We start from the raw sequence: 23,069 nt of genomic DNA on the forward strand, positions 1-23,069 counted from the left end.
AGTTTAGTTGCAGGAATCTGATGTAAGAACAAAACTGGACAAGAACATCTGTGCCACAACCACAACCAAATTCACTCTATCTGGATGGAGCAATTTAACTGGATAGGTTTTTTTTAAAGGCCGAAATGAAATAGAGTAACAAGGCTGTTTTTAAAATGTAAGGAGTAAAAAGTACAGATAATTGCGTGAAAATGTAAGGAGTAAAAGTAAAAAGTCGTCTGAAAAATAATTACTCCAGTGAAGTATAGATAACCAAAATTTCTACTTGAGTAAGGTAACGAAGTAGTTGTACTTCGTTACTTGACACCTCTGATAGCCAACTAAATGAGTTTATAGTGTGTGTACCAGCAGTGCTCATTAGGAGCTCCAGCAGTCCTTGTTTTAGTTGCAGTAAGACTCGTTTTGGTGGCGATATCAGATATGAGGAGGACATTTGCATTAACCTGGATCTGGTCATCAATAAGGTGTCATCCAGAGCCCCCAAAATTGGGCTTCAAATTCACCCTTCAGAACACCCATGGTGACATCACAGTTATTTTCATACAATTTGTGGATATAATATAGTCTCTATTAGCATCATTCATGTTTTGTTAGAGCAACAAGTGTCAAACCAACTGAATCATATATGTTATGTTAAGAGCTAAAAGGATTACCTGTTCAACAGAAATGTGGCCACCATGGGTTTCACCATTCAGTCCTTCTCTCCCCTCCATCTTCAGGAAACATCCTGGTTCTAGTTTCCTCCAACGTAGGCTTTCTGTTTGGATCCAGACAGGTTTTTGTTGCCTTGTCCCACTGATCTCATTTGCTATGTCTGTGTAAATTGCCGGTCACAGATAGCCGCTTGCCTCCAACACCGGTCACATGCGCTGAGCACGCATTAATCATGCACATGTAAATACCAAAGTCTGGCCAACTGTCAGAAGAGGCAATGAGTGGTTTCTCCTCACCCAGGGAAAATGATTATCAAGTAAACACAAACTGCTACTACTCATTATTAGTTACTTTCTGACAACTTCTGAACTTGAAACATCACACTTACCTCTCTTGGTGCCCCCCCCTCCTGTCCAGTTCACCCCCCCCCCCCCCCCCCCCCCCCACCCCTACCCGCACTCCTCAGACCTGATCCACAGCACCGGAGTGGTCCTGCTGATAGGGTTTCACTCTCCGCAGGGCAAAGAAGAGGGCAGGCAGTACAATACACGCTCTGGGAATCTAACATCCTGTTCTTAGGACCTGAGTCTTCCCGTGGATTCCTGGGTCTGACAGGTAAGAGCCAGGTGGGGGTGAACGTGTGCAGCGGCACTGGTGGTAAAGCTGAGGACGTCTCTCTCCCACATGCTTTGAATATCTGTGGATTATCTGGGACCTGGTCTTTAAGGAATCAGCTAATCTTGGATCCAGGCGATTGGATTCAGACCGGAGCTCCGCGGGCGGCAGCTTCTGGCTGTACGGGTCCCCTAGAGAGCCCAATCTGAAGGAATTACCGAACTGATATCAGTTTACTGCTGAACGAGAGAGCGATTAAATTAATGCAGTTTTGTGTATGATTTTACAATTATAATTCCTCTACAATGAGTTTATTTGGATATCGTTTAAAGCAAACTGGAAACACCTCTTGTTGGGCTTCTCCCAACTCGCCCTCGACCGGCTCTTACCCAACTCTGCAGTCGGGGAGGAATGTGGCCCTCTGCAGTGGAGTTTTTAGTCTGAGGGGATGGATGTATGTGTTTATTTGGGAATGTGCTGACTGATGCCCTTCCTTCTCAGCTGTCCCCTCGAGATTTATCTGGAGCTAAAACCGGCCGGTCGAGGGGGACAGGAGTGCCTCTTCTCTGCAGCGAGGTCGGTAACAAGACCCGGGCCCTCGCTCACAGCGCAGCCTCAATCACGCTGTCCCCGAAACATTTAAAAACACCTGTAATCCCCACTTTTTAATCCTGCCGCCGCCGCCAGCTCACATTAATCACAAGAGAAAAGCTATTTGAGCGCAAATCTGTGTGTGCGCCGGTACATTTGTGGGCTGTGTATGTTTCGCACTGACGACTGTCCACCTCTCCAGAAAGCGATAGATCACCGGCTCATAAAAATAGCTCACACGGGCCTGAATCCCCAGCTTGGAAATGAGCTTCAATTACAGCGGATGAGAAGCAATTACATTAACTGCCTCCCTGTAGACGGGGCCCTCCTGCTTTCTCCCTTGTAGCGGGACTCACCTCCAGCTTTACGTAATTGCTTTCGACCTGTGCAATTGACTGCAACATACTGCCTGGGCCCCGACCGAGCAGTTGGTCAAGACAGAGACGGGGAATTGGCGTCCTCAAGGGTGTCCAGAGATAATACAGCATGTTCAAAGTGTGCTTGACTTGATTAAAGAACCCCCCCGAGGTCCTGCTGGAACTCACTGCAATCTGAGGCTGATGCACAGCTTCATTATACACAAATACCTCTTGAGAATAAGCATGTACTTTCTAGGACAAAAATTGATACGTTTATTGTATCATGTTTCGCTGCCAGGCACCAACTCCCTGATTACTGTGCAAAGCTTTTTACTGGACGTATTAGAGAGCAAATAAACGTAAGGATTTCGACTATAATCCTTGGTATTGGATTAAGCCTGCACTATATAATCCTACAAATCAATTAAAGAGAAATGAGTTTATTGATAGGGCATGAAAAAAGACATAGGTGGACTACAGTGTGGCATAAAGTTAAAGTAATTGTTCTGTCACCACTCTGAACGCTTGAGTATGACGGCCACCTTGTATGATTTACAAGAAAAGACACTTGGAACTGTAAAACAGACCTAATCCATACTTCTTCTTTAATGCATGAAAACATAAATTACGGAATCTAAAGACGCTACCAACTTCAAAACTTTGAGAAAAAACACAACCTTGTTTCGGATGCTCAGATGCCAACACCACTCCCTAAAACCAGCTGCTATGGGCAAAAAAGGTGGTTTTGTACTGCATCCCTGTACAAATAAAAACTAAAAACATTTTTGAAGACATTTTTGAAAAAAAAAAAAACAACAAACAGAAAAACTGGCAGAATGTGTACATTCTGCTGGTATTGCTGCCTGGAAATTGAAGTTGAATCCAGAGAAACCAGGGCGCCCGACAGAAGTACACGGAAATGCTTGTCTTTGTTGGTTGGGATTAGATAAGAAACATGAAATGATTTGATCCAAGGCTTTGAATGAAAGTAGCTGTCTGAGACTGCTGAAGTTTTGTAAACCACCACTTGAAAAACCAAACCAAGCACTACAAGAGGCTTTGTGACTGCACTAAATGGGTTGGTTGTTTATTACAAGAGCTTGTAGATTTTTCACTTTTCATAAATTCTATCTAAAAAAATGAGAAAAAAACAAGGAGCTAGAGATGCAGGGGTATGTGATTCTCAGCCCAGAGGGAAGGTCTTTTTCTTGTAATGGCAAATATGGGTCTGAAAACTGAAAATGCTGCTCTTTTCTACCTTTTAGCCATGCCTCTCTCAACTCCTGCCCCTTCTAACAAGAGGAAGATCATCACCGACCTGTCCAACATCAGCCAGAATGGTAAAACGCACTCAAGAAAAAGAAAAAAGAGAACACATTTAAACAGTTTAAACAAATGTTGCCGCTGACTCTTGCTGGCTGCCTGGAGTACATGTATAAACTAAGCTGCACGGTTGTGAATTATTGCATGTGGTACTATGATACCGTAATTGAATATGGAAACAGACACAGAGTAACAAAATATCTAACATGCACGCGGGATCTCCTGAGGGATGTGGATCATTATCAGATGCCAAAGCAGCTGCAAACCTGTCACCATCACAGGCAGCAGGGATGACCAGATAGTACGTCTCTATGAGAATCTATGCAACCTGCAAACGTCTTGCCAAATGCAATTAAATAATATCCATCAGAGGTTTCGCTGTCTTTGAAACACATTGAAGGGTTAAAATTAGTTTTTGTGGTTTTCTGTCCCTTTGCTCTTCCCTTGTTTTAGTCACATTGGCTCTCTGTGCTCGGCGGAGGATTCTCCCTGTTTTTCCTCCAGAAATGTGAATCAGAGATTTTACTAACTGAAGGACAGCTCCCCCAGAAAACGGTGTTTTATGCAGTCGCTTCTGCCAGACCCACCGGTTGGTCCATCTGTTCAAACTCTAATTGTGCAGCTTAGACTGGTTCAAACCCAAAAGTATGTTGCTTTTAATTATAGCGGAGAGCCCAAAGTGGAAAATAAACACAATAATTAGGAAAACTTTTCAGTCATGGCTATTATATTTGTACTTACACTAACACAAAGGATTTTTATATAATATTCATAATAAAAAAATAATTTTTAAATTCGTTGTTAAGGAATGTTTAATTATTTATATACACTCACAGTCTCCCTTAGTATAGGCAAGACCAACAACAGTAGCTTGGGATTTTTGCAATACGTGCATGGCACTATGTCACGCGTCAACAGAGATAAATGTAGCTCACAGAGCTACATGGGACGTCGCAGTAGAGGAGACTAAATCTCAACTCACACTGCCAGCAGCTGCCACAGGAGCTGGAGGGGTGTAACATTTCCCTCCGTCGTGGGAGGTAATAGCAGCGGCGTGATGGGAGTTCAATGAGTGCTGTGTGAATTGGCATTGCTGAAAGGTGTAATGAGGATGTGAGGATGGCCAAAGAGGAGGAAATCACTCCATCCATGGACACTTTGCAGAAAAAGTAAAAAGAGATGCAGCGAACATGAAAATAATGTAACAAAAAAACATATGCAGCATTCAGATGGGAAAAAAAAAGATTTCTTTAACCACAATAGTTGGAGACGCACCGACTCAGCTTAGTGCACTATAGGTACTGCGTGAACCCCCTGCAGTGCTTAGAGGCCCGGCCGGAGTGTCCTTCCTGCTGAAGCTGGCTTTCTCCAGGTTTGGCACCATCTGAAACGCTAAACTGAAGCCAGGGGAACAACCAAGAACAAGCTTTGTTTTCTATTAAGGACAGACTGAATAAATGAGTCAGTGGCCAGAGAGGTGAGGGGCTTGTTGCTGACAATGGATCAGAAAGTAGAGGAAAGGGATCCCATGATGGGGAGGGGAATATTGTGCTTTCACTGTGAATACACGTGTGATGACTGGAGGCAGAATGAAGAGGGACTCACCAGTACGTCTGTGTGAAAGTGGTTTATGGATCTCATGACTATATTGACTAAAGCAAATATGAAAGAGTGGCCGAGCAACAGATCGAACAAGAGTAAATTTCAGACAGTGATGCACTGCGACCTAAATAACCTATAGGGAGACCCGCTGAGCTAAAAACCAATTTGTCCAGCTTTAAGTACACTTTCAGGGTATACTTGCCCTTTGCTTGAACACATACTTTACTTCTCTTCTGCTACATTTCCATTCAGCCATCTTCATACCCTCTTTGGTCTGTTCAGCATTATAATCATTCAAACAAATTTTCCAACGTTTTTCCAAGCACAAAAACCTCTGATGCCTCATACATTGTCCAATGAGTGGATTTAGTGACTAGGTTTTACCCTACATAATTCACTTCAATATTTACCCTTTAAAAAACAACCTTGATTCAAATTTTGCACCTGACATGATTGTTACAGTGGTGTGGATGAGACATTACACTGAAAGGAGGAAAGAGTGTGAAGTAAGAGATTCTCTGTTTGACGGGATTCACTGTCATGAGTTTGCCTCTTTATTTACTGACAAAATTCACAGTTTTGCATAAGATCGTTTACAAATTGTCTATGCTTTCTGGTATTTTTCCTGAAACTCTCAAAAAAACATCTTCAAGTTACTTACTCATGAGCAGCTATAGGCTGATATTAAACATACCCTTTTAGTAAAATCATAGAAAAAGCTGTTTTTCAACAACCGCACAACTTCCGAATCCTGACACTGTCAGTCAGGCTTTCAGCCACACCACAGCACTGAGACTGCCCTAGTTACTTGAACACAGATAGTGGCGACATCTCAGTCCCAGTGCAACTGGATCTCAGTGCTGCATTCAACATGGTACACCATAATACCTTACTACACCAGCTCAAAAACTGGCTAGGACTCAGTACTTAACTATATTAGAGTAAGGTAGGGTAAGGTAAGGTAACTTAATTGATACCCGAAGGTAGATTTGTTTGCAGGTAAAAAGTAGAAACTTACAACAACACCATACAGTACAGTGACAGTGACACAAGACAAACAGGATAATAACAAAACCGTCCTCTTTGCTTGTCCTATTTATTGTGAGTCCTATTTAAAAGACAAGGGGCTTCTTTGTGTCCATTGGCAACTATGAATCTGAGTGAACACAAATAACCTGTGGAGTTCCCCAAGACTCCAATTTGGGGCCTGTGCTCTTCAACACCTATATGCTCCCAACCGCTCAAATTCTGTAAACTCAAATGATAGTTTTTGGAGCCAAGAACGAAAGACTGAAAGGGAGCACTCAGCTTCGGAAAGTGATGTTAAAAAACCAACAACCTAACCTGAAATCTTGTAGTTGTCATAGACTCTGATTTCAATGGTCAAATTACAGTTTGACCATTACAGTTGTGAGGTCAGCCTATTATCACTCAAAGAACATGTCAACGATTAAAGGTCCTTATGTCTCAACAGGACTTAAAAAAACTTGTCCGTGCATTTATTTTTAGTAGAACGGACTACTGTAACACTGTCTTTACTGTAACAGTCGATCAGACAGGTGCAGCTAGATCAGAATGTGGCTGCTCCGGTCCTCACTAAGACCAAGAGAGAGGATCGTATAACTGCAGTCCTCAAACCTTCACACTGGCCTCCTGCCTGTCAAAATACTACTGTTAGTTTATAAAGCAAGTTTAGGGAAAGTTCAGTGTTTTTTGGTTCAGTTTGTTTCAATGGACACACCCTGACTTCGGGAGGAATTTCACTGCTAATATTTTCACTTTCGCTGCCTCTTTAAGAAGAGGAGTATGATATTACCAAATGGCAAGGATACTGTAACATGCCAGCAGCTTTATAATCAGATCTGGAAAAGAAGCATAATTCAAGCTAGGGTAAGGGAATATCAGAAGCATGGTGATGACAGTGTCACTGTGCTCAGTAAATCAAATTATAAATATTCATGCCAATACTTAACCACATAACACTTCACCACTACAGAAATTACTGCTACTTTAGCATTGTCTTTACATAGGAACCTGAGGTAACTGGAGCTTCACCTAATCTTTCTTCAAAAAGATCCATCACGAATTCACTGATTCTACAACAGATAAATTGCGTGCGCCATACATCTCGCCAAATGAGCAACATCTTTTGAAGGAGACTTGAGAAGAAATGAAGCACATACTAAAGAATGGAAACACTGCCGCTATTATGAAGGGGCAACAAAGGGCATGGCAAACAATAGCGGATCGCCTGAATGTTTAAATAGCCTAAAATACACATTTTGTAACCACTACTCTTAACGGAAAACGTTAAAGTCATATCATGCAAGGATTTGCTCAAACTAACAACTTTAAACTTATGAATGAACTTTGGAGGTCTATAATGTAATTTGCGTATCTGAGAGCGGGTTAATCCATGTTACTCTGGGTCTTGGATAGCTCAGTGATTTGAGCGGGCATCATTTACAGAGGCTATTGCCCTTGTGCAGGGAGCGCAGGTTTGAAGACGCGCAGGCTTTTTCCTGCGTGCCCCCCCCCCTCTCTTTATACCCGTCTCCTGTCCACCTACCTTACCACCTTTTTAAAAAAAACAAACGTTTCTCTTTTTTGTTACACATATTATCAATATTCATACAGTAGCCTACGAACATAAAAGAAGAAAAAATGTTGACTATAATGTAAAAATGACTTTTACTAAGTTAGAAGGTAACTGCTCACATATTTCATCCCTGTATTTGTTTTAGCCGTTACACTGACTGTATCCCATCCATAGAAACTTCATACATGGTACATCATTCCACTACTGAATATGCAACATAATCACACATTTTTTTTTTAAAGGTTTTTTTGGGCTCTAGTGGCCCTTTATTGGAGATGCAGACTGGAAAGGGGGTAGAGAGAGAGAACGGGGAAGACACGCAGCAAAGGTGCGCGGGCTGGATTTGAACCCGCGACCGCTGCAGGAGGAGGACTGTAGCCTCAGCATATGGCCCGCTGCTTAACCCACTGCGCCAGAGGCATATCGACTATTGGCACCTGTCCACACAGGTTAAGGGGTGTTTGGTTAATGGTGGAAAGAGCAAAGATTCATCAATTCAAAAAAATTAAAGGACCGGGGAAGGTTATGAAGATGTGCATATATTCTTTTAATGCCAAATACACTCTTCTGATGGTGCGGAAAATAGTGACCTTACTAAGATTTTTGGCACCCCTGACGTACTGTAGGAATATACCACTTGTGAAATATGTGAGCCCAACACAGATCACCTGTGCAACGCTGAAGGCGTGGCTCCGCCCAACACGATCACCTGTGTAGCGGTTAGGGTGTAGGTCCGCTTGGTGTGGTGCTGAATTTTGGGACCCAGCGGGTCGGACCTGTACCGAAACACCCCTTTTAATCTGAAAGCCCTTCTCAATATAAGTGCTTCATCATATACGTCATTCAAAAATGGGCGAAAATGTGACTTTTTTTAAACAGTCCAAAACAGACATATATGAAAGTATTGATCGGCGTGACCGCTGACTGAACAGATGAGGCACCAAGCTTAACTAAGCCTGGCTGTTAGCCTGGTCTGGAGCAGGCTAACAGCACAGGATATATCGCCATGTGCTACTGCTTTTGTGAAACCGAATCCAGGCTTAATTCAGCCAGGATATCCGCAAAATCCCGGCCTAATCCGGTATCCTGGTTTTGTGAAACAGCCCTCTGTTTCTGTTTGACTTAAAGCTGGATTATGGTTCTGCGTTAAATCGACGCTGAGCGTGCGCCGCAGGTTGCGCCGCAGGTTGCGCCGCAGGTTGCGCCGCAGGTTGCGCCGCAATTAGCACCCCACGGCACATGCCACGCCGTGACTGACGTGTACCTCCCAAAAATTGTAACTACGCGTCGAGAGGTCGCAGACCAACGCAGACCGAGAGGGCTGTGATTGGTTCGCTTGGTAGCAACGCATTTCCGGTTCGGGTTCGTGAAGCATTAGTGAACTTTCAGCGCTCTTTTCTTCGTGTGTGTGTGATTTTTTTTGTTTTGGTTTTTTGCACAATAGTTGTCCTTATCTCTTTGATTCACTGTGACCGGAAAAGTCGGATAAACCAATCAGGAAAAGAACGCACACCCCTATCGCTCGCGGGGGGTACTGCACCGCGGCGAAATGGAGTGACACAGAAGTCCGAAGGATTCACGACGGCGTCACGGCAGCGGCGTGTGCTCTGCGTTGGTGTAGCGCAGAACCATAATCCAGCCTTTATTCAGCTCTGGTTATTTGTTTTGGATGCACCGAGTTCTTGGATTTCTTGCATATCACAGTGTTTTTGGTTGAATTAATCTGGTTGTTTTTGCAAACCCCAACCTTCAGTCTCCTGCATTTGGGTCCAACTACAATCTCCAAGTTGTGACATATACAAAGAAAAGCTCAAGAAAAAGGTTTATACAGCCCTTAGTTATGTCCTTAGGAATAGGAAAAAAGCCTGGAATATACTTGCTGCAGAGACTATATAGCTTAACTGGATGCACGTTCCTCTTTTTGTCTTGGCAAAGGGACGCAGTCCTCTTGGAATATTGAACATTTTGCATTCATCTTCTTAGAGGCTGGCAATTTACAACACAACAGCTTCACTTGGGAGTTGGGGAGTTGGGAGTTACTTTCTTCCCATATGCTCAGACACTATTGAAGCAGAGTGTCCCAGTATGACTGCAGTTCTGTTTTAACATGTCTTGTTTTGAATTAGTCTCACAATTAACATTTGCATGATGAGTTTCTCCTAAAATCCAACCCAAACGGCACGAGAATGAAATTGAACATTGGTTTGTTTGTCTCTAAATATCCTTACATCTGTAAATCAACAATCTTTTCCTGCCTCTCATTAGTTTATTTTCATTAGTTCAATTTTGGTCATTCTGCTATTACATCAGCAGCCACATCTGTATCTTTATAGTTTGTTTTCAGTCATTAAGGAGCTTATCCTACTTACCCTCTATTTTGCCCTGGTTTATACCCCTACATCTCTCCATCATCCCTGCCCATGTGTTATTTTGACTGTTTGTACCGTGACTTTGTCAGCTTCTATCTTGACCATCTGTCCACTCCTGCCTCCATCAGCCTGTCCAGTTCCTCTCGGTCAGCAGCGAGCTCCGGTTTCACATTCTTCACAATTAACACTAATAAATACACCCCCACAGGAGGATTCGCTCCCCTCAGCAGCCTCGACTATTCTCTCTTTCCCCTCTAACACACACATGCACGCTTAACACACAAACCCTTGCACAAGCCTGATTTACGAGATACTGCTAACAGTCCTGGCTGCAGCGCTGCAATGCCAACTTGCGGCTTTAAAAATGTGCATGCGTGTATGGGCAGTTTATGGCTCAACTCCAGGTGTTAGGGGTGATTTCAGAGTGTATATGGTGGATGAGGAGAACATTTTTTATGAGAAGCTGTGTGGACAAGTGAAATCCATTAAATCTCTACATCAGTGAGAGACAGGAGCGGCCACAGAGGGGATGTGTATTATAAGGATTTCCCTCCATAAACAACAAGACTCATTGTGACATTCCCCAGTGCCCTCTTCGTCCATATCGCCTCGGCCTACTAACCCACACGACTCCACTTGAACGCATCCTTTAACACCACACAGCAGCTTCCCTCTCCAATTTATCAGAAGCACGGTCTGGCACCCTCACAATACACACAAGCCTTTTACAGTTTTATATATAACCCTCTACTATATCACACATGGGGTGCACCATTAACTTTTTTCTTTTTAATTTGCTAATGGGTTCAGGCAGGCGTAAATTAATCTGAGACAAGCCTGCACAAGCCGATCAATCTGCTACTGTGATGGACGTATTAGACCTTTCATACAGTTTAGTTTTTTTTTTTAAGTCTATTTTAACCACCTATAGAAGTTTATATTGGCTTTTTTTTTAAGTAATAGTTCATGATTCTTCTATACCAGTGGTCTTCAACCCTGGTCCTCGGGACCCCCTGTCCTGCATGTTTTAGATGTTGCCTTGCATCATCACACCTGATTCTAATTAATGGTCGTCATCAGCTTGTCATCCAGGTCTGCACAAGTCTGTTAATGACACAGTCACTTGTATCATGGTGTGATGAAGCAGGGAAAAACATGCAGGACAGGGTGTCCCGGGACCAAGGTTGAAGATCACTGTTCTATACGAAGAATGTTATACAATTTGAAATGAGCATCCCATGGAAAAAGAGTCTTCCAGAGATTAAGACAGGGAGGGATTTGTCATCTAAAGTACATTTTGTCATTTAAAATAGAAATCTCTGTATACCAGGTCCTAAAAACCAATACAGATATACTGTAATGTCTGGGTCTCCATGTGGCACAAATTAGCTTTTTTATGTTAAAATATCAGTTTCAAGCTCATTTGAAGAATATAATGTATCTATGTTACTGTATGTTAGGACCCAAATACAGGAAATGGAGACAGGAGTACAAACAAAAGTCATTTAATGTAACACATAGTACTGATCAGGCAAGAATCCAGAAAAAAAATCTCTACTTCTAAAGCTCAAGGAAAGCCCAAAATAATCAGGAAAACACACAGACTAGGAGGAACACTGCCAGGGAGCCAAACAGACCAGGATGATGAACAGAGGTTGAACAATGCCAGAAAAAGAGTCATGCAACCATGACACATGCAACCATGACACATGCAGCCATGACACATGGAACCATGACACATGGAACCATGACACATGGAACCATGACACATGGAACCATGACACATGCAACCATGACACATGCAACCATGACACATGGAACCATGACACATGGAACCATGACACATGGAACCATGACACATGCAACCATGACACATGGAACCATGACACATGGAACCATGACACATGCAACCATGACACATGCAGCCTTGACACACGCAACCATGACACACGGAACCATGACACACGCAACCATGACACACGCAACCATGACACACGCAACCATGACACACGGAACCATGACACACGCAACCATGACACACGGAACCATGACACACGCAACCATGACACACGCAACCATGACACACGGAACTATGACACATGCAACCATGACACATGGAACCATGACACATGGAACCATGACACATGCAACCATGACACATGGAACCATGACACATGCAACCATGACACATGGAACCATGACACATGCAACCATGACACATGCAACCATGACACATGGAACCATGACACATGCAACCATGACACATGGAACCATGACACATGGAACCATGACACATGCAACCATGACACATGCAACCATGACACATGGAACCATGACACATGGAACCATGACACATGGTGCTGCATGAAATTCTGGAGGAAACCACAGAACCTACCGAGATATGCTCATGAGCGGAGAGACCTTCTTTATTTTGGCCCAACAAAGAGATTATCTTCTGCTTGTATTCAAACAGAAACCTCTTTGTGGTGAAAGAGTGCAGGGGATCCGCTCTGTTTCCAAAAGCTCACAGAGTTATGCATTTTGCTGCTCAGTTCCCTCATTTGGCCCTCATCCTTTTTTCCTTTTCCTACCAGAGGTTGAGTCGGACCCCGAAGCCAGTGAACTGGACTTGGGCACCAAGATCAAGACTCCCAAGGATGTGATGCTGGAGGAGCTCTCCTTGCTCAACAACAAGGGCTCAAAGATGTTCAAGATGAGGCAGCAGAGAGTTGAGAAGTTCATCGTGACCAACGAAAATTTGGTGAGAGTGAAGGAGACTGGTGGACTTCTTGTCTTAGGTGAATGTGCGTTCTGATCAGATAATTGTCTTCCAGCATAACCTACAGAACCTGCTGACGCCCCCTCCTGTCCCACCGAAGCCTGAGATGCCAAAGGAAGAAAGTAGGCCCGTACATTCAGAAGTTACAATGCTCTGTTTCGGCTAAGTTTTTAACATTTCGTATCGCTGGTGCTTCTAAACCCGGCGTGTCTCAGAGGTGGAGGAGACGGTGGATGAAGAGGCAGAGAAGGCAAAGCGCAGGAAGGAGTATGTGCGCTCCTATGTGTCCCCGTGGGAACGGGCCATGAAGGGGAATGAGGAGCTGAAGGCCACCATGAATGCTTGCATGCCAGGACCCATCATGTTCCACTCAGACATGCCTCAGTACAAGAGCTTTAACAGGTACGCACATCCACTCAGACTCTAGGTCCTGTCCTAGTTTCACCTGAAACTAATTCACACCTGAATTACTAACTTCCATTTAAGAGCTGTAAACAAGCCAGAGAACTGTTTTGCAGCAATCAAATCTGTAGGGAGCCAGGGTGAACCCCTGCCTCTCGCCTGTGATGAGCTGGGATAGACTCCAGCAGACCCCCGTGACCCTGCAAAGGATAAAGTGGGTATAGAAAATGGATAGATGGATGGATGGTCACATTAACATGCCATTGGTAAAAAGTTTTAATAAGAACTATTAAACCACATGAGCCCCTACCATCACACCACCTCCACCTGCTTTACAGATGTGGCTGTCTGATTCTGGTTTTGATGTTCCAGACCTTTGCCAATCCTCCTTCCAGCTGTCCTTTCGGGGCACCTTGATCTAACTGGTTTGCTCTTTGAATCCTTCTCCTTATTTCAGAATTTGATGACTTCTTGATCTTTGTTCTCCTTCAATAGAGATTTTTTTTTATGAATAAGTGTACTCCATGGAGTTGATGGAAACAGTATGTTTCCCATCTCATTTCATCAGAGTACTCTCCTTTTAACAGGATGTACCAAACTCCTGGTGGTTCTGCTGTCTCTGTGATGGAGTTGTTCTGATTTTGCTGCCTGAGGACGACCTGTTTCACAAGAATACGATATGTAAATAACTCCTGACATAAAACGCATATGGACTTATAATAGCATCTCATCCAAAGTGGATTTTTCTCACAGAGCCCACATCTCTATGACAACCAGAAGACTACTGCTCAAGTCGGCTGTTTTTCCATGACTTTTAATGCTCCGTCGTCTTATAATAGTAATGTGTTGTTTATGCAGGTTGCTGTTCTTTTATTTTGACTCATTTTGCTGTTGTTATTCACTGTTTATTTATGTCCCATATTCTCCATGTGCTTTTGTTACATTTATTTTTTTTCTGAATGCATATTTTTGTTCTTGTCCTATTTTGCACTCTACAAATATTAACTTAACATTTAGACACTGTATATACTGGCCTGACTCCACCAGCCATGGACACAAGCTTTTTGCCACAGGTGGGAGTTTTTCTCCTGGGTCTGGCTGCAATTTTCCACTTTCTTCAAAGAGAAAGACTTTTAAACCCAGACCCGAGCAGCCACTACGTAAAATATATAGACAGTTAAGCTGTGTGCACTGGGCTCTTGGTTTGTGTTTTGTCCTTCTTTTTTTAGATTATTTTATTTTCAGCATTTTTTCAAGGTATATACATGAACACACAAACACAAAACTTCAAAACCCTCCCCAACCCGCCGCAAAAAAATAAAATAAAATAAAATAAATAAATAAAAGAGAGAGAGAAAACATAAATAACAAATAAATGAGGTTGAGAGGCAAGATAGACAACAGTAAGCGCTGACAGCAAAAAAGCTTATAAATCTACAACCCGTCCATCATAGAGGCTGACAATGTGTCCATATATGCCAAATAGGGTTGCCACATCTCTGTAAACGTTTGATAGTCTTTCCTGAGTGTATATGTTATTTTTTCAAGTGGAACACAGCTATTCATTTCTGAAACCCATCTTCCTATAGAAAGATGGGAGTCAGACTTCCATGTGATGGCAATACACTTCCTGGCAACACACAAGGCCAGTGCGAGAAACTTCTTTTGAGCTTTTCTTAATTGAGCATCAATTTTTGTAGTATCTCCTAATAGGCATGTTTGAGGATCTAATGGGAGACGCACTCCTAGAAGTTTTGTCATGATGTCAGAAAAATCATGCCAGAATGTGTTTAGTTTTGTGCATAACCAAGTGCAGTGCAGGAATGAGCCCTCTTCTATCCCACATCTAAAACACAGGCTAGATATCTCAGGTTTATATTTATGCAATTTCAGTGGCGTAAGATAGGACTGATGTAGAAAGTTATAATAGGTCAGCCTGTATCTGGAGTTAATAGTGGCAGTTAGACTTTTTTGACACAATTCAGACCAGAGCTCTGTACCCATCGTCACACCCAAGTCCAACTCCCATTTCTGCCTTGATTTATGTAAACCTGGTTTTGGAGCATCCTCCATCAAGAGAGAGTACACTTTTGAGATAAGACGTGGTGCATTACCCTCATGAAGCAGTCCTTCCAGATCATTGAGCATGGGTAAAGACATTTCAGATCCCAAAACAGATTTAAGAAATGATCTTAACTGTAAATAACAAAAAAAGTTTCTGCTGGACAGATCATACTTCCTCCTTAGGTCCTCAAAAGACATCAGGGATCCCTCCTCATAGCAGTCCTCCAAACGACGAATCCCCTTCTGGTGCCACATTTCCAGGGTCTTATTATCCACTGACATCGGTATGAGTTCATTCTGCTTCAATGGTGTTTTGGGTGAAAATATATTTTTTAGTCCAATATTTTTCCGGACTTCATGCCACATCTTGATGATATTAATCAGGACAGGGTTGTCAGTTCTTCTGGAGATAGTTTTAGGTGTCCATTTATAAATAAAGTCTGCAGGTATATTTTCTTTAAGAGCAAACATTCCAATTGAAACCCAAGGTGGGACATTATCCCTTTCAAAAAGAAAAGAAACGAGTCGCATTTGGGCAGCCAAATAATGTTTTTCAAAGTTAGGCAGTCGAAGACCCCCCAGTTTATAGTCCCATGTAAGTTTTTCTAGTGAGACCCTTGGAGTCTTACCATTCCATATGAATTGTCTAATATGTTTATTAAGGTTTTTAAAGAAACTGGTTGGCACTGGAGTCGGTAAAGACTGAAAGAGGTACTGCAGCCTCGGTAATATATTCATCTTAATGCAATTTATTCGGCCAATCAAAGTTATAGGTAAATGTATCCATTTCTGTAAATCCTCCATTATTCGACTAGCTAGTGGTAAGTAATTCAGCTTGTACACATTCTTAAGATTGTTATCTACCATAATTCCAAGGTATCTTATCCCACTTGGAGACCATTTAAACGGGAATCTTTGCTGATGTTCAGCATAGTCAAAGTTTGAGAGTGGGAGAATTTCACTTTTGTCGTAATTTACTTTATATCCAGAAACAGATCCAAATGTATGCAAAACAGTTTTTAATTTAGCAAGGGAATCAAATGGATTTGTTAAGTACAAAATTATATCATCTGCCATAAGGTTAATTTTATGTGTCGTTTGGCCCACTTTCATACCCTTTATCTCTGAGTCTTGTCTGATTGTCTCGGCCAGAGGTTCGACAGCTATAACAAAGAGCCCAGGGGATAAGGGACACCCTTGTCTGCTCGATCTACTCAAAGGGAAAGCTGTGGACATTTGTCCATTAGTGATTATTTTGGCTTGTGGTTTCCTATAAAGCGTTCTGACCCAATTAATAAAATAAGAGCCGAATCCGAATTTAGATAGAACCTTGAATAAATATGGCCACTCAAGCCTATCAAACGCTTTTTCAGCGTCCAGGGTAACAGCTATACTAGGTTCAGCATCCGAGGTTGCCATATGAATAATATTAAGTAACCTACACATGTTACTGGCAGAGGATCTCTTCTGGATAAAACCAACCTGATCTAGGTTTATCAATTTGGGTAAGAATTTACTCAACCTATTTGCTAAAGCTTTAGAAATCAATTTGTAATCCGCATTCAAGAGTGAAATTGGCCGAAAAGAGGAGCATTTTAAGGGGTCTTTGTTCTTTTTATGGATCACTGTAATTATAGCCATTGAAAAAGAATCAGGAAGGCTTTGTGTTTTAGATGCTAGGTTAATTACATCCATAAGAAGAGGTATAAGCAAGTCCTTAAACTCTTTGTAGAATTCGGGGGGGAACCCATCCTCCCCTGGTGATTTATTAGATTGAAGTGTAGATAGAGCATCTCCGATTTCTTTGGTGGTAAATGGTGACTCTAGAACCCGCTGGTCGTCCTGATTCAGTTTAGGCAACTCAATATTATTTAAGAATGTATCTATAGTGGTTAAATCTTCTGGTGATTCTGACTTATATAAATTAATATAAAACTTTTTGAAAGCTTCATTTATTTCTTTTGGGTTCTGTGTAATACAGCCACTTTCAGCTTCAATTTGGTTAATTGTTTTTGAACTCTCCTCTTTCTTTAATTGCCAGGATAGGACTTTATGAGTCTTCTCTCCAAGCTCATAGTACCTTTGTCTTGTTCTCAAAATATTTTTCTCAGCCCTATAAGTGCATAATGTATTATACTTAAGTTTTTTATTGACCAATAAGCTGTATATCTTCTTATCCCTATGTTGTTGAAAGTCTTTTTCCAGCCTAAGAATTTCTTTCTCCAATTCCTCCATTTCTGCAACATGTGATTTTTTAAGCCCTTTTGTATATGAGATTATTTGTCCTCTTAAATAAGCTTTTAATGTGTCCCATAGTATGAAACTATTAGGGGAAGAAGGACAGTTTGTTTCACAAAATAGTTTGATATGATTCCTGATGAATTTACAAAAGTCACTGTTTTTAAGGAGGGTCGGATTCAGACGCCATCTGTACATGTTGGGCATTTTATCAGGCATTACTATGGATAGAGTGAGTGGAGAATGATCAGAGAGTATCCTCGGTAGATAATCAGACTCTAATGCTCTGTAAGTCACTTGTGTTGACAGTAAGAAAAGATCTATTCTAGTATGTGAGTTATGACGGTTTGAATAATAAGAATAGTCAATGGTTTGGGGGTGTATTTGCCTCCAAACATCTGTTAGATTTAAGTCTTTCATGAATGATAGAGTAGTTAAAGCTGACTTAGACATTGAAGTGGTAGTTGCTGATTTGTCCAAAATTGGGTCTAAACAGAAATTAAAATCTCCTCCTATGAGGATATGTTCACGACCCCCTGATACTTTAAGAAAAATGTCTTGAATAAAAGAAATGTCATCATAGTTAGGGGCGTAAAGGTTTAGTAAAGTCCATTGTTCCGAATAAATTAGACAATTTATTAAGATGTAGCGGCCTAATGGATCACTAATCGTTTCCTGAACAGTGATGGGAATGTTTTTATTTATTAAAATAGCAACTCCTCTCGCCTTAGAGTTAAAAGACGAAGAGAAGACTTGGCCTATCCATCCTCTTTTTAATTTATTGTGCTCTTGCGTGGTAAGATGGGTCTCCTGGATAAAGGCTATATCTGTTTTGATCTTTTTTAGATATGTTAACACCCTTTTCCTTTTGACAGGTCCATTGAGACCATTGACATTAAAACTGACAAATTTCAACACTTTATCCATGTGAAAAGTTTTAAGATTCGACAGTAATTTGTCTCGTAGCCTCTCAACAATAAGCCTAAAGAAAATGTCTCTCTTTCAGTGGAACCAAACAAAAAAGCAACAACAAAAAAACAAATAACATAAAAACCTCCCCGTTCCCTTAAGCACCGACCCCCTGAACACTCGGCACCATCCAAAATCCCCAACTGGGACCCCCGTTGAATGCTCCTTAAAACTATCATGCCTAACTGACACCTTATTGGGCCTGGAGCTCTTTTGTAGCCCATATAAACTTATAACACTCGTACATAAACAACCTTAAATGTAAACATTGTAACACCCGCTTTAACCAGAAGTAAATGAAAGTGCAATCTCAAAAATAATTGGATAAGCTCCCTTTTTATCTATAATGTCCAAAATAAATTGGAGGAAAAAACGTGTAAAAAAAAAAAAAAAAAGATTAAAAAAGCAAATAAAAATAAAGAAAAAAATGGATATGGCGGGGATATCGTTGCACTTACATAAAAGTCACTATATAGTATGTAGAAAGGATATGCAGGAATCATTTCTCCTCAGCATTAGAGGAGCTGAGGTGCTGCACCTGTAGTCACCAGCAGGGGGCAGGACTAGTCGCCTCCCGGGAAGCCTCGCAGAAAAGATGCCGCTGCTTCGGGTGATTTGAAGAACTTTTTCTCTCCATTGGGTAGGAAAACTCTCAAAATCGCTGGATGTAGGAGGGTGAATTGGAGCTTCTTTGCATGCAGCTCCTTCTTAACATGGTTGTATTCCTTTCTGCGCTTCACCAGGTTTGCGCTCAGATCTGGGAAAAACATCACTGCGTTTCCATTGAAAGTGATCGGCTCACCTTTTTCTCTGGATATTTTAGCGGCTATTCGGAGGATTTTATCCCGATCCTGGTACTTAAGTAGACGGATGAGAATGGGTCTGGGCCGTTTTTCTCCTGGCTGGCGGGACGTCGGGGACCGGTGCGCTCTTTCAATAATCAGTGGCTCGGGAAAGTGCTGTTCTCCCAGCACAGAGGGGATCCAATCTGTAAAAAACCGCACCAGATCCGTTCCCTCTACGCCCTCCTGTAGGTTGACAATGCGTACATTATTACGCCGGCTTTGATTCTCTAGTTGGTCCACTTTGTCCACGAGAAAATCCTTATCCTTCAATAAACGGAGGACATGAGAGTCCAACTCAGTCAGCTTGTCTTCAGCTGAGCTGATCCGCTCCTCCGCCTCCGTAATACGTGAGCCCATCCCGTCTATCAGCGTTTTCAACCCCGAAATAGAATGATTAATTTCGGCAGTTTTGGCGTCGAGCTTCTGGGAGAGTGCTTCGTTACCGCGTTTTATTTCTTGTAGTATGGCGTGGCTTCCTCCCACTTCACCTTGCACTTCTGCAGCCATGTTGTGCTCAATGCTTGATTCGCATGCAACAGCTTCCCGAGAAGAAAAGTGGTCGATAATTGAGCTTTGCATCTTATTTCGAGGTCTCAAGTCCATATTCCACCAGTTGGATAAAGTCCGAGGTACAGCGGGCGTTATTTATAACTTAAAATCGAGTTTTCTTTAAGAGCTCCGGAGCACGCGTCTTCCTAGCTCAGCAGCATCACCGGAAGTCTGTTTTGTCCTTCTTAAACTAACTGTGCACTCACCAAAAAATGAAATAAAATAAAAAAAACACCTCCCAGATCGGCTTTATTTTAAATTCCCCGTAGCCGGACAGCAGAGGTTTTCTTGCACTTTTGAGCAACAGATAGTTTCACACTCATAACTGAGAGTTGAAAGTTTACTACTTGGGACCCCCGTCCTGTTGGATGACCCATCTTCAACAATGTGTGACACATTGATGTGGTATGTTTGGGGTTTGTGCTGATATGTTGTATTTTGTTCTCTCCAGACATGTTCTTGTTGGAGAGAAGATGTTTCCTCTCTGCAGAATCCGTACATGTGCAATCTTTTTCTACTTTTATCCTTCATACCTGCTTATTACAAATCGGGGTCACGGGGGTCTGCTGGAGCCTATCTCAGCTCTCTTCGGGCAAAAAGCAGGGGTACACCCTGGTCAGGTCACCAGCGCATCGCAAGTCATGACCTTTTACAATGAAAATACTAACTAAAGTCTGATTTGAAGCTGAATCTGAAGCAGTTTTTCTAAAACAAACTAAATGTGTTGTATTTATCTCAATTCAAAATCTGGTGAAGATCAACTGATATGCTATTATCCCCCAGTGCATAATAGCACTGGCAGATGGACAGAGGGTGTACTTTTTTCCTCATTACTGTGTGCTCTTTGCAAAGCATCTCCTTAGGTTTTTTTTCTTCTGTTTTTTTCTCCCTTCCCCAGGACGGCGCTGCCATACGGCGGCATGGATAGGGCATCCAAGATGCTGACCTTTGAGCTCCCAGAGCTCAACTTGCCCAGCGAGGAGCCGGAACCTCTTCTCAACAACCACCCTGACATCCGCTCACGGCCGTCGTTCAACCGCACGCCCATCGGATGGATCTGCAGTGAGGACAACTCACAGATCCACATGGACCTGGAGGTCCCCTTTGATGGAGAAACAGATGACCTGTGAACACCGGAGCAGACACGAGCATATTTACAGCACATACAGTCGAGGACACACATCCAACAATGCACTGGACCTCAAAATCACTCTCATATATGAAGAAAACACTTCCACCCGTGAGTAGGAGATGGAAATAACTGGTAGATTATAAGATTATAAATCCATTTAAACACACAAAGGAAGCTAACTTAATGGGAAGGAATTATAAAGACTCAAAGGAAAAAGACAAAGTATGTCCCTGGTCTCCTGTGTGCTTTCTTACCCTTAATTACAAATGAGTCTTACACTGCTTTTACATACTGTGAGCTAATGTGAAACCTGTGTGAATAGCAATAGATAAGCTCTCTGCACTATTAAAACATTGTAAATATGCAATAAACTTCCCCCTCACAGACGATCTAATGACTTTTCATTTTTGCATCATCTAGAATGGATTTTTTCTTCTTCTTTTGACATAAACAAAAAAGTGCTGCAGAAAAGAACCTACCCTGTCGCTTGGTGGCGTAATTACAGACCGACACAACCAATAACACAGAAGTATAAACGCCAGCAACGGCGTAGGGGATGTTTGTGCGTTGCTGCAGAAGCATAAATCAGGCTTTAGTCAGCTACAGTTAGCTACTTTAGCTTGGCTGACTTAGCTTATTCTAACCTATGGTGCTAATCAATATTACTTCAAACTCAGTCTTATCAAATCTGTTTTAACATCCTCATTTCAACTGTCGCAACTGAAACCACATCCAAATGAATGATGAGCTGAAACGAATCCTAACAGACCTATGGGCGCTGGGCCTTAAGTTTGCGGGTTTAGCTTCAGTTATTGCGTTATACTTTTTTTTTTCACAATTTGTTTTTTTATTGGGCTGCACGTGGCTTAGTGGTTAGCACTGTTGCCTCACAGCGAAAAGGTTTCCGGTTCGACTCCCTGGCCAGACGGGGGTCTTTCTGTGTGGAGTTTGCATGTTCTCCCCGTGCTTGCGTGGGTTCCCTCCAGGTACTCCGGCTTCCTCCCACAGTCCAAATACATGCATAGTAGGTTAATTGATGATTATAAATTGCCCGTAGGTGTGAGTGTGAGGCCCTGTTTACACGTAGCAAAAATGGTGGTGTTTTCATGCATTTTGGCCGTTCGTTTACACGAAAGCGAAGCTCAAAGTCACCAAAAACGATCAATTCTGAAAACTCCAGCCAAAGTGGATATTTGCAAAAACTCCGTCTTGTAAACAGAGGGAAACGGACATTTAGGCTTGAAAGATCCTTGTGTTTGTTTGTCTGGTGCACCATAAGAAAACCATTGAAATAGAATCAAAGTTACATGTAATACAAGCTTTTATTATATCATGCACAATGTTTTCCGGCTGGAGGTACACTTCTCTCAAACCACATAGGCAGGAGAGGAATGCACCCAGTGGTCATTGATTCAGTCGTATTTATACTGAAAAAGGAAGTGTTTGTACGTGAACCCCATCTGTGGAGCCATCTGCGGAGAAAGACACCCAAACACCTCACACCCCCAGCCCCACATCTCCTTTGATTGCCCCCCACCTGAGGTGTCAACCCAGCAAGGATCCAAGACAACCAAAACTTAGCTAAACAGTCTAGTCATAAAAAACAGGAGGTAATCCTAACATGAAATCCTAACAGGCTTCAGAACGTCACACTATGCGACAGAAACGTCACCAGTGTGATGTGTTTTTCAGGATTCCGATTGGCATGCTTCTCGTTACACTGCCGCCTGTAGGTTTGGCATGCTCATAGCACCCCTTAACAGCGTATTTATGTGGGTTCGTGTAAATGAAGAGATTTTGAAAACGATCTGATGTAAATTATGGTATTTTTCAAAACGTAGAGGGGGAAATATCCATTTTGGTAAATACCCGGCTATGTGTAAACGTGGCCTGAGTATGCCTGGTTGTTTATCTGTATATGTGTCCCTGCGATGGACTGGTGATCTGTCCAGGGTCGACCCCTGCCTCTCGCCTGTAAT

The 23,069-nt window shown here is 42.3% G+C and overlaps 1 protein-coding gene across 1 annotated transcript; it reads left to right on the forward strand.

Moving 5' to 3' along the window:
• The first annotated feature begins 1,126 nt into the window (after positions 1–1,126).
• myoz1b (myozenin 1b) lies at positions 1,127–21,479 on the forward strand. Its single transcript, XM_061708045.1, has 6 exons — positions 1,127–1,269; positions 3,485–3,559; positions 12,707–12,873; positions 12,947–13,013; positions 13,107–13,293; positions 20,857–21,479. The coding sequence occupies exons 2-6, from the start codon at positions 3,487–3,489 to the stop codon at positions 21,086–21,088; spliced, it is 726 nt and encodes a 241-aa protein (XP_061564029.1). The 5' UTR covers positions 1,127–1,269; positions 3,485–3,486; the 3' UTR covers positions 21,089–21,479.
• The last annotated feature ends 1,590 nt before the right edge of the window (positions 21,480–23,069 follow it).

This window comes from Cololabis saira, chromosome 19 (genome assembly GCF_033807715.1).
Source record: "Cololabis saira isolate AMF1-May2022 chromosome 19, fColSai1.1, whole genome shotgun sequence".
Classification (NCBI taxonomy): Eukaryota; Metazoa; Chordata; class Actinopteri; order Beloniformes; family Belonidae; genus Cololabis; species Cololabis saira.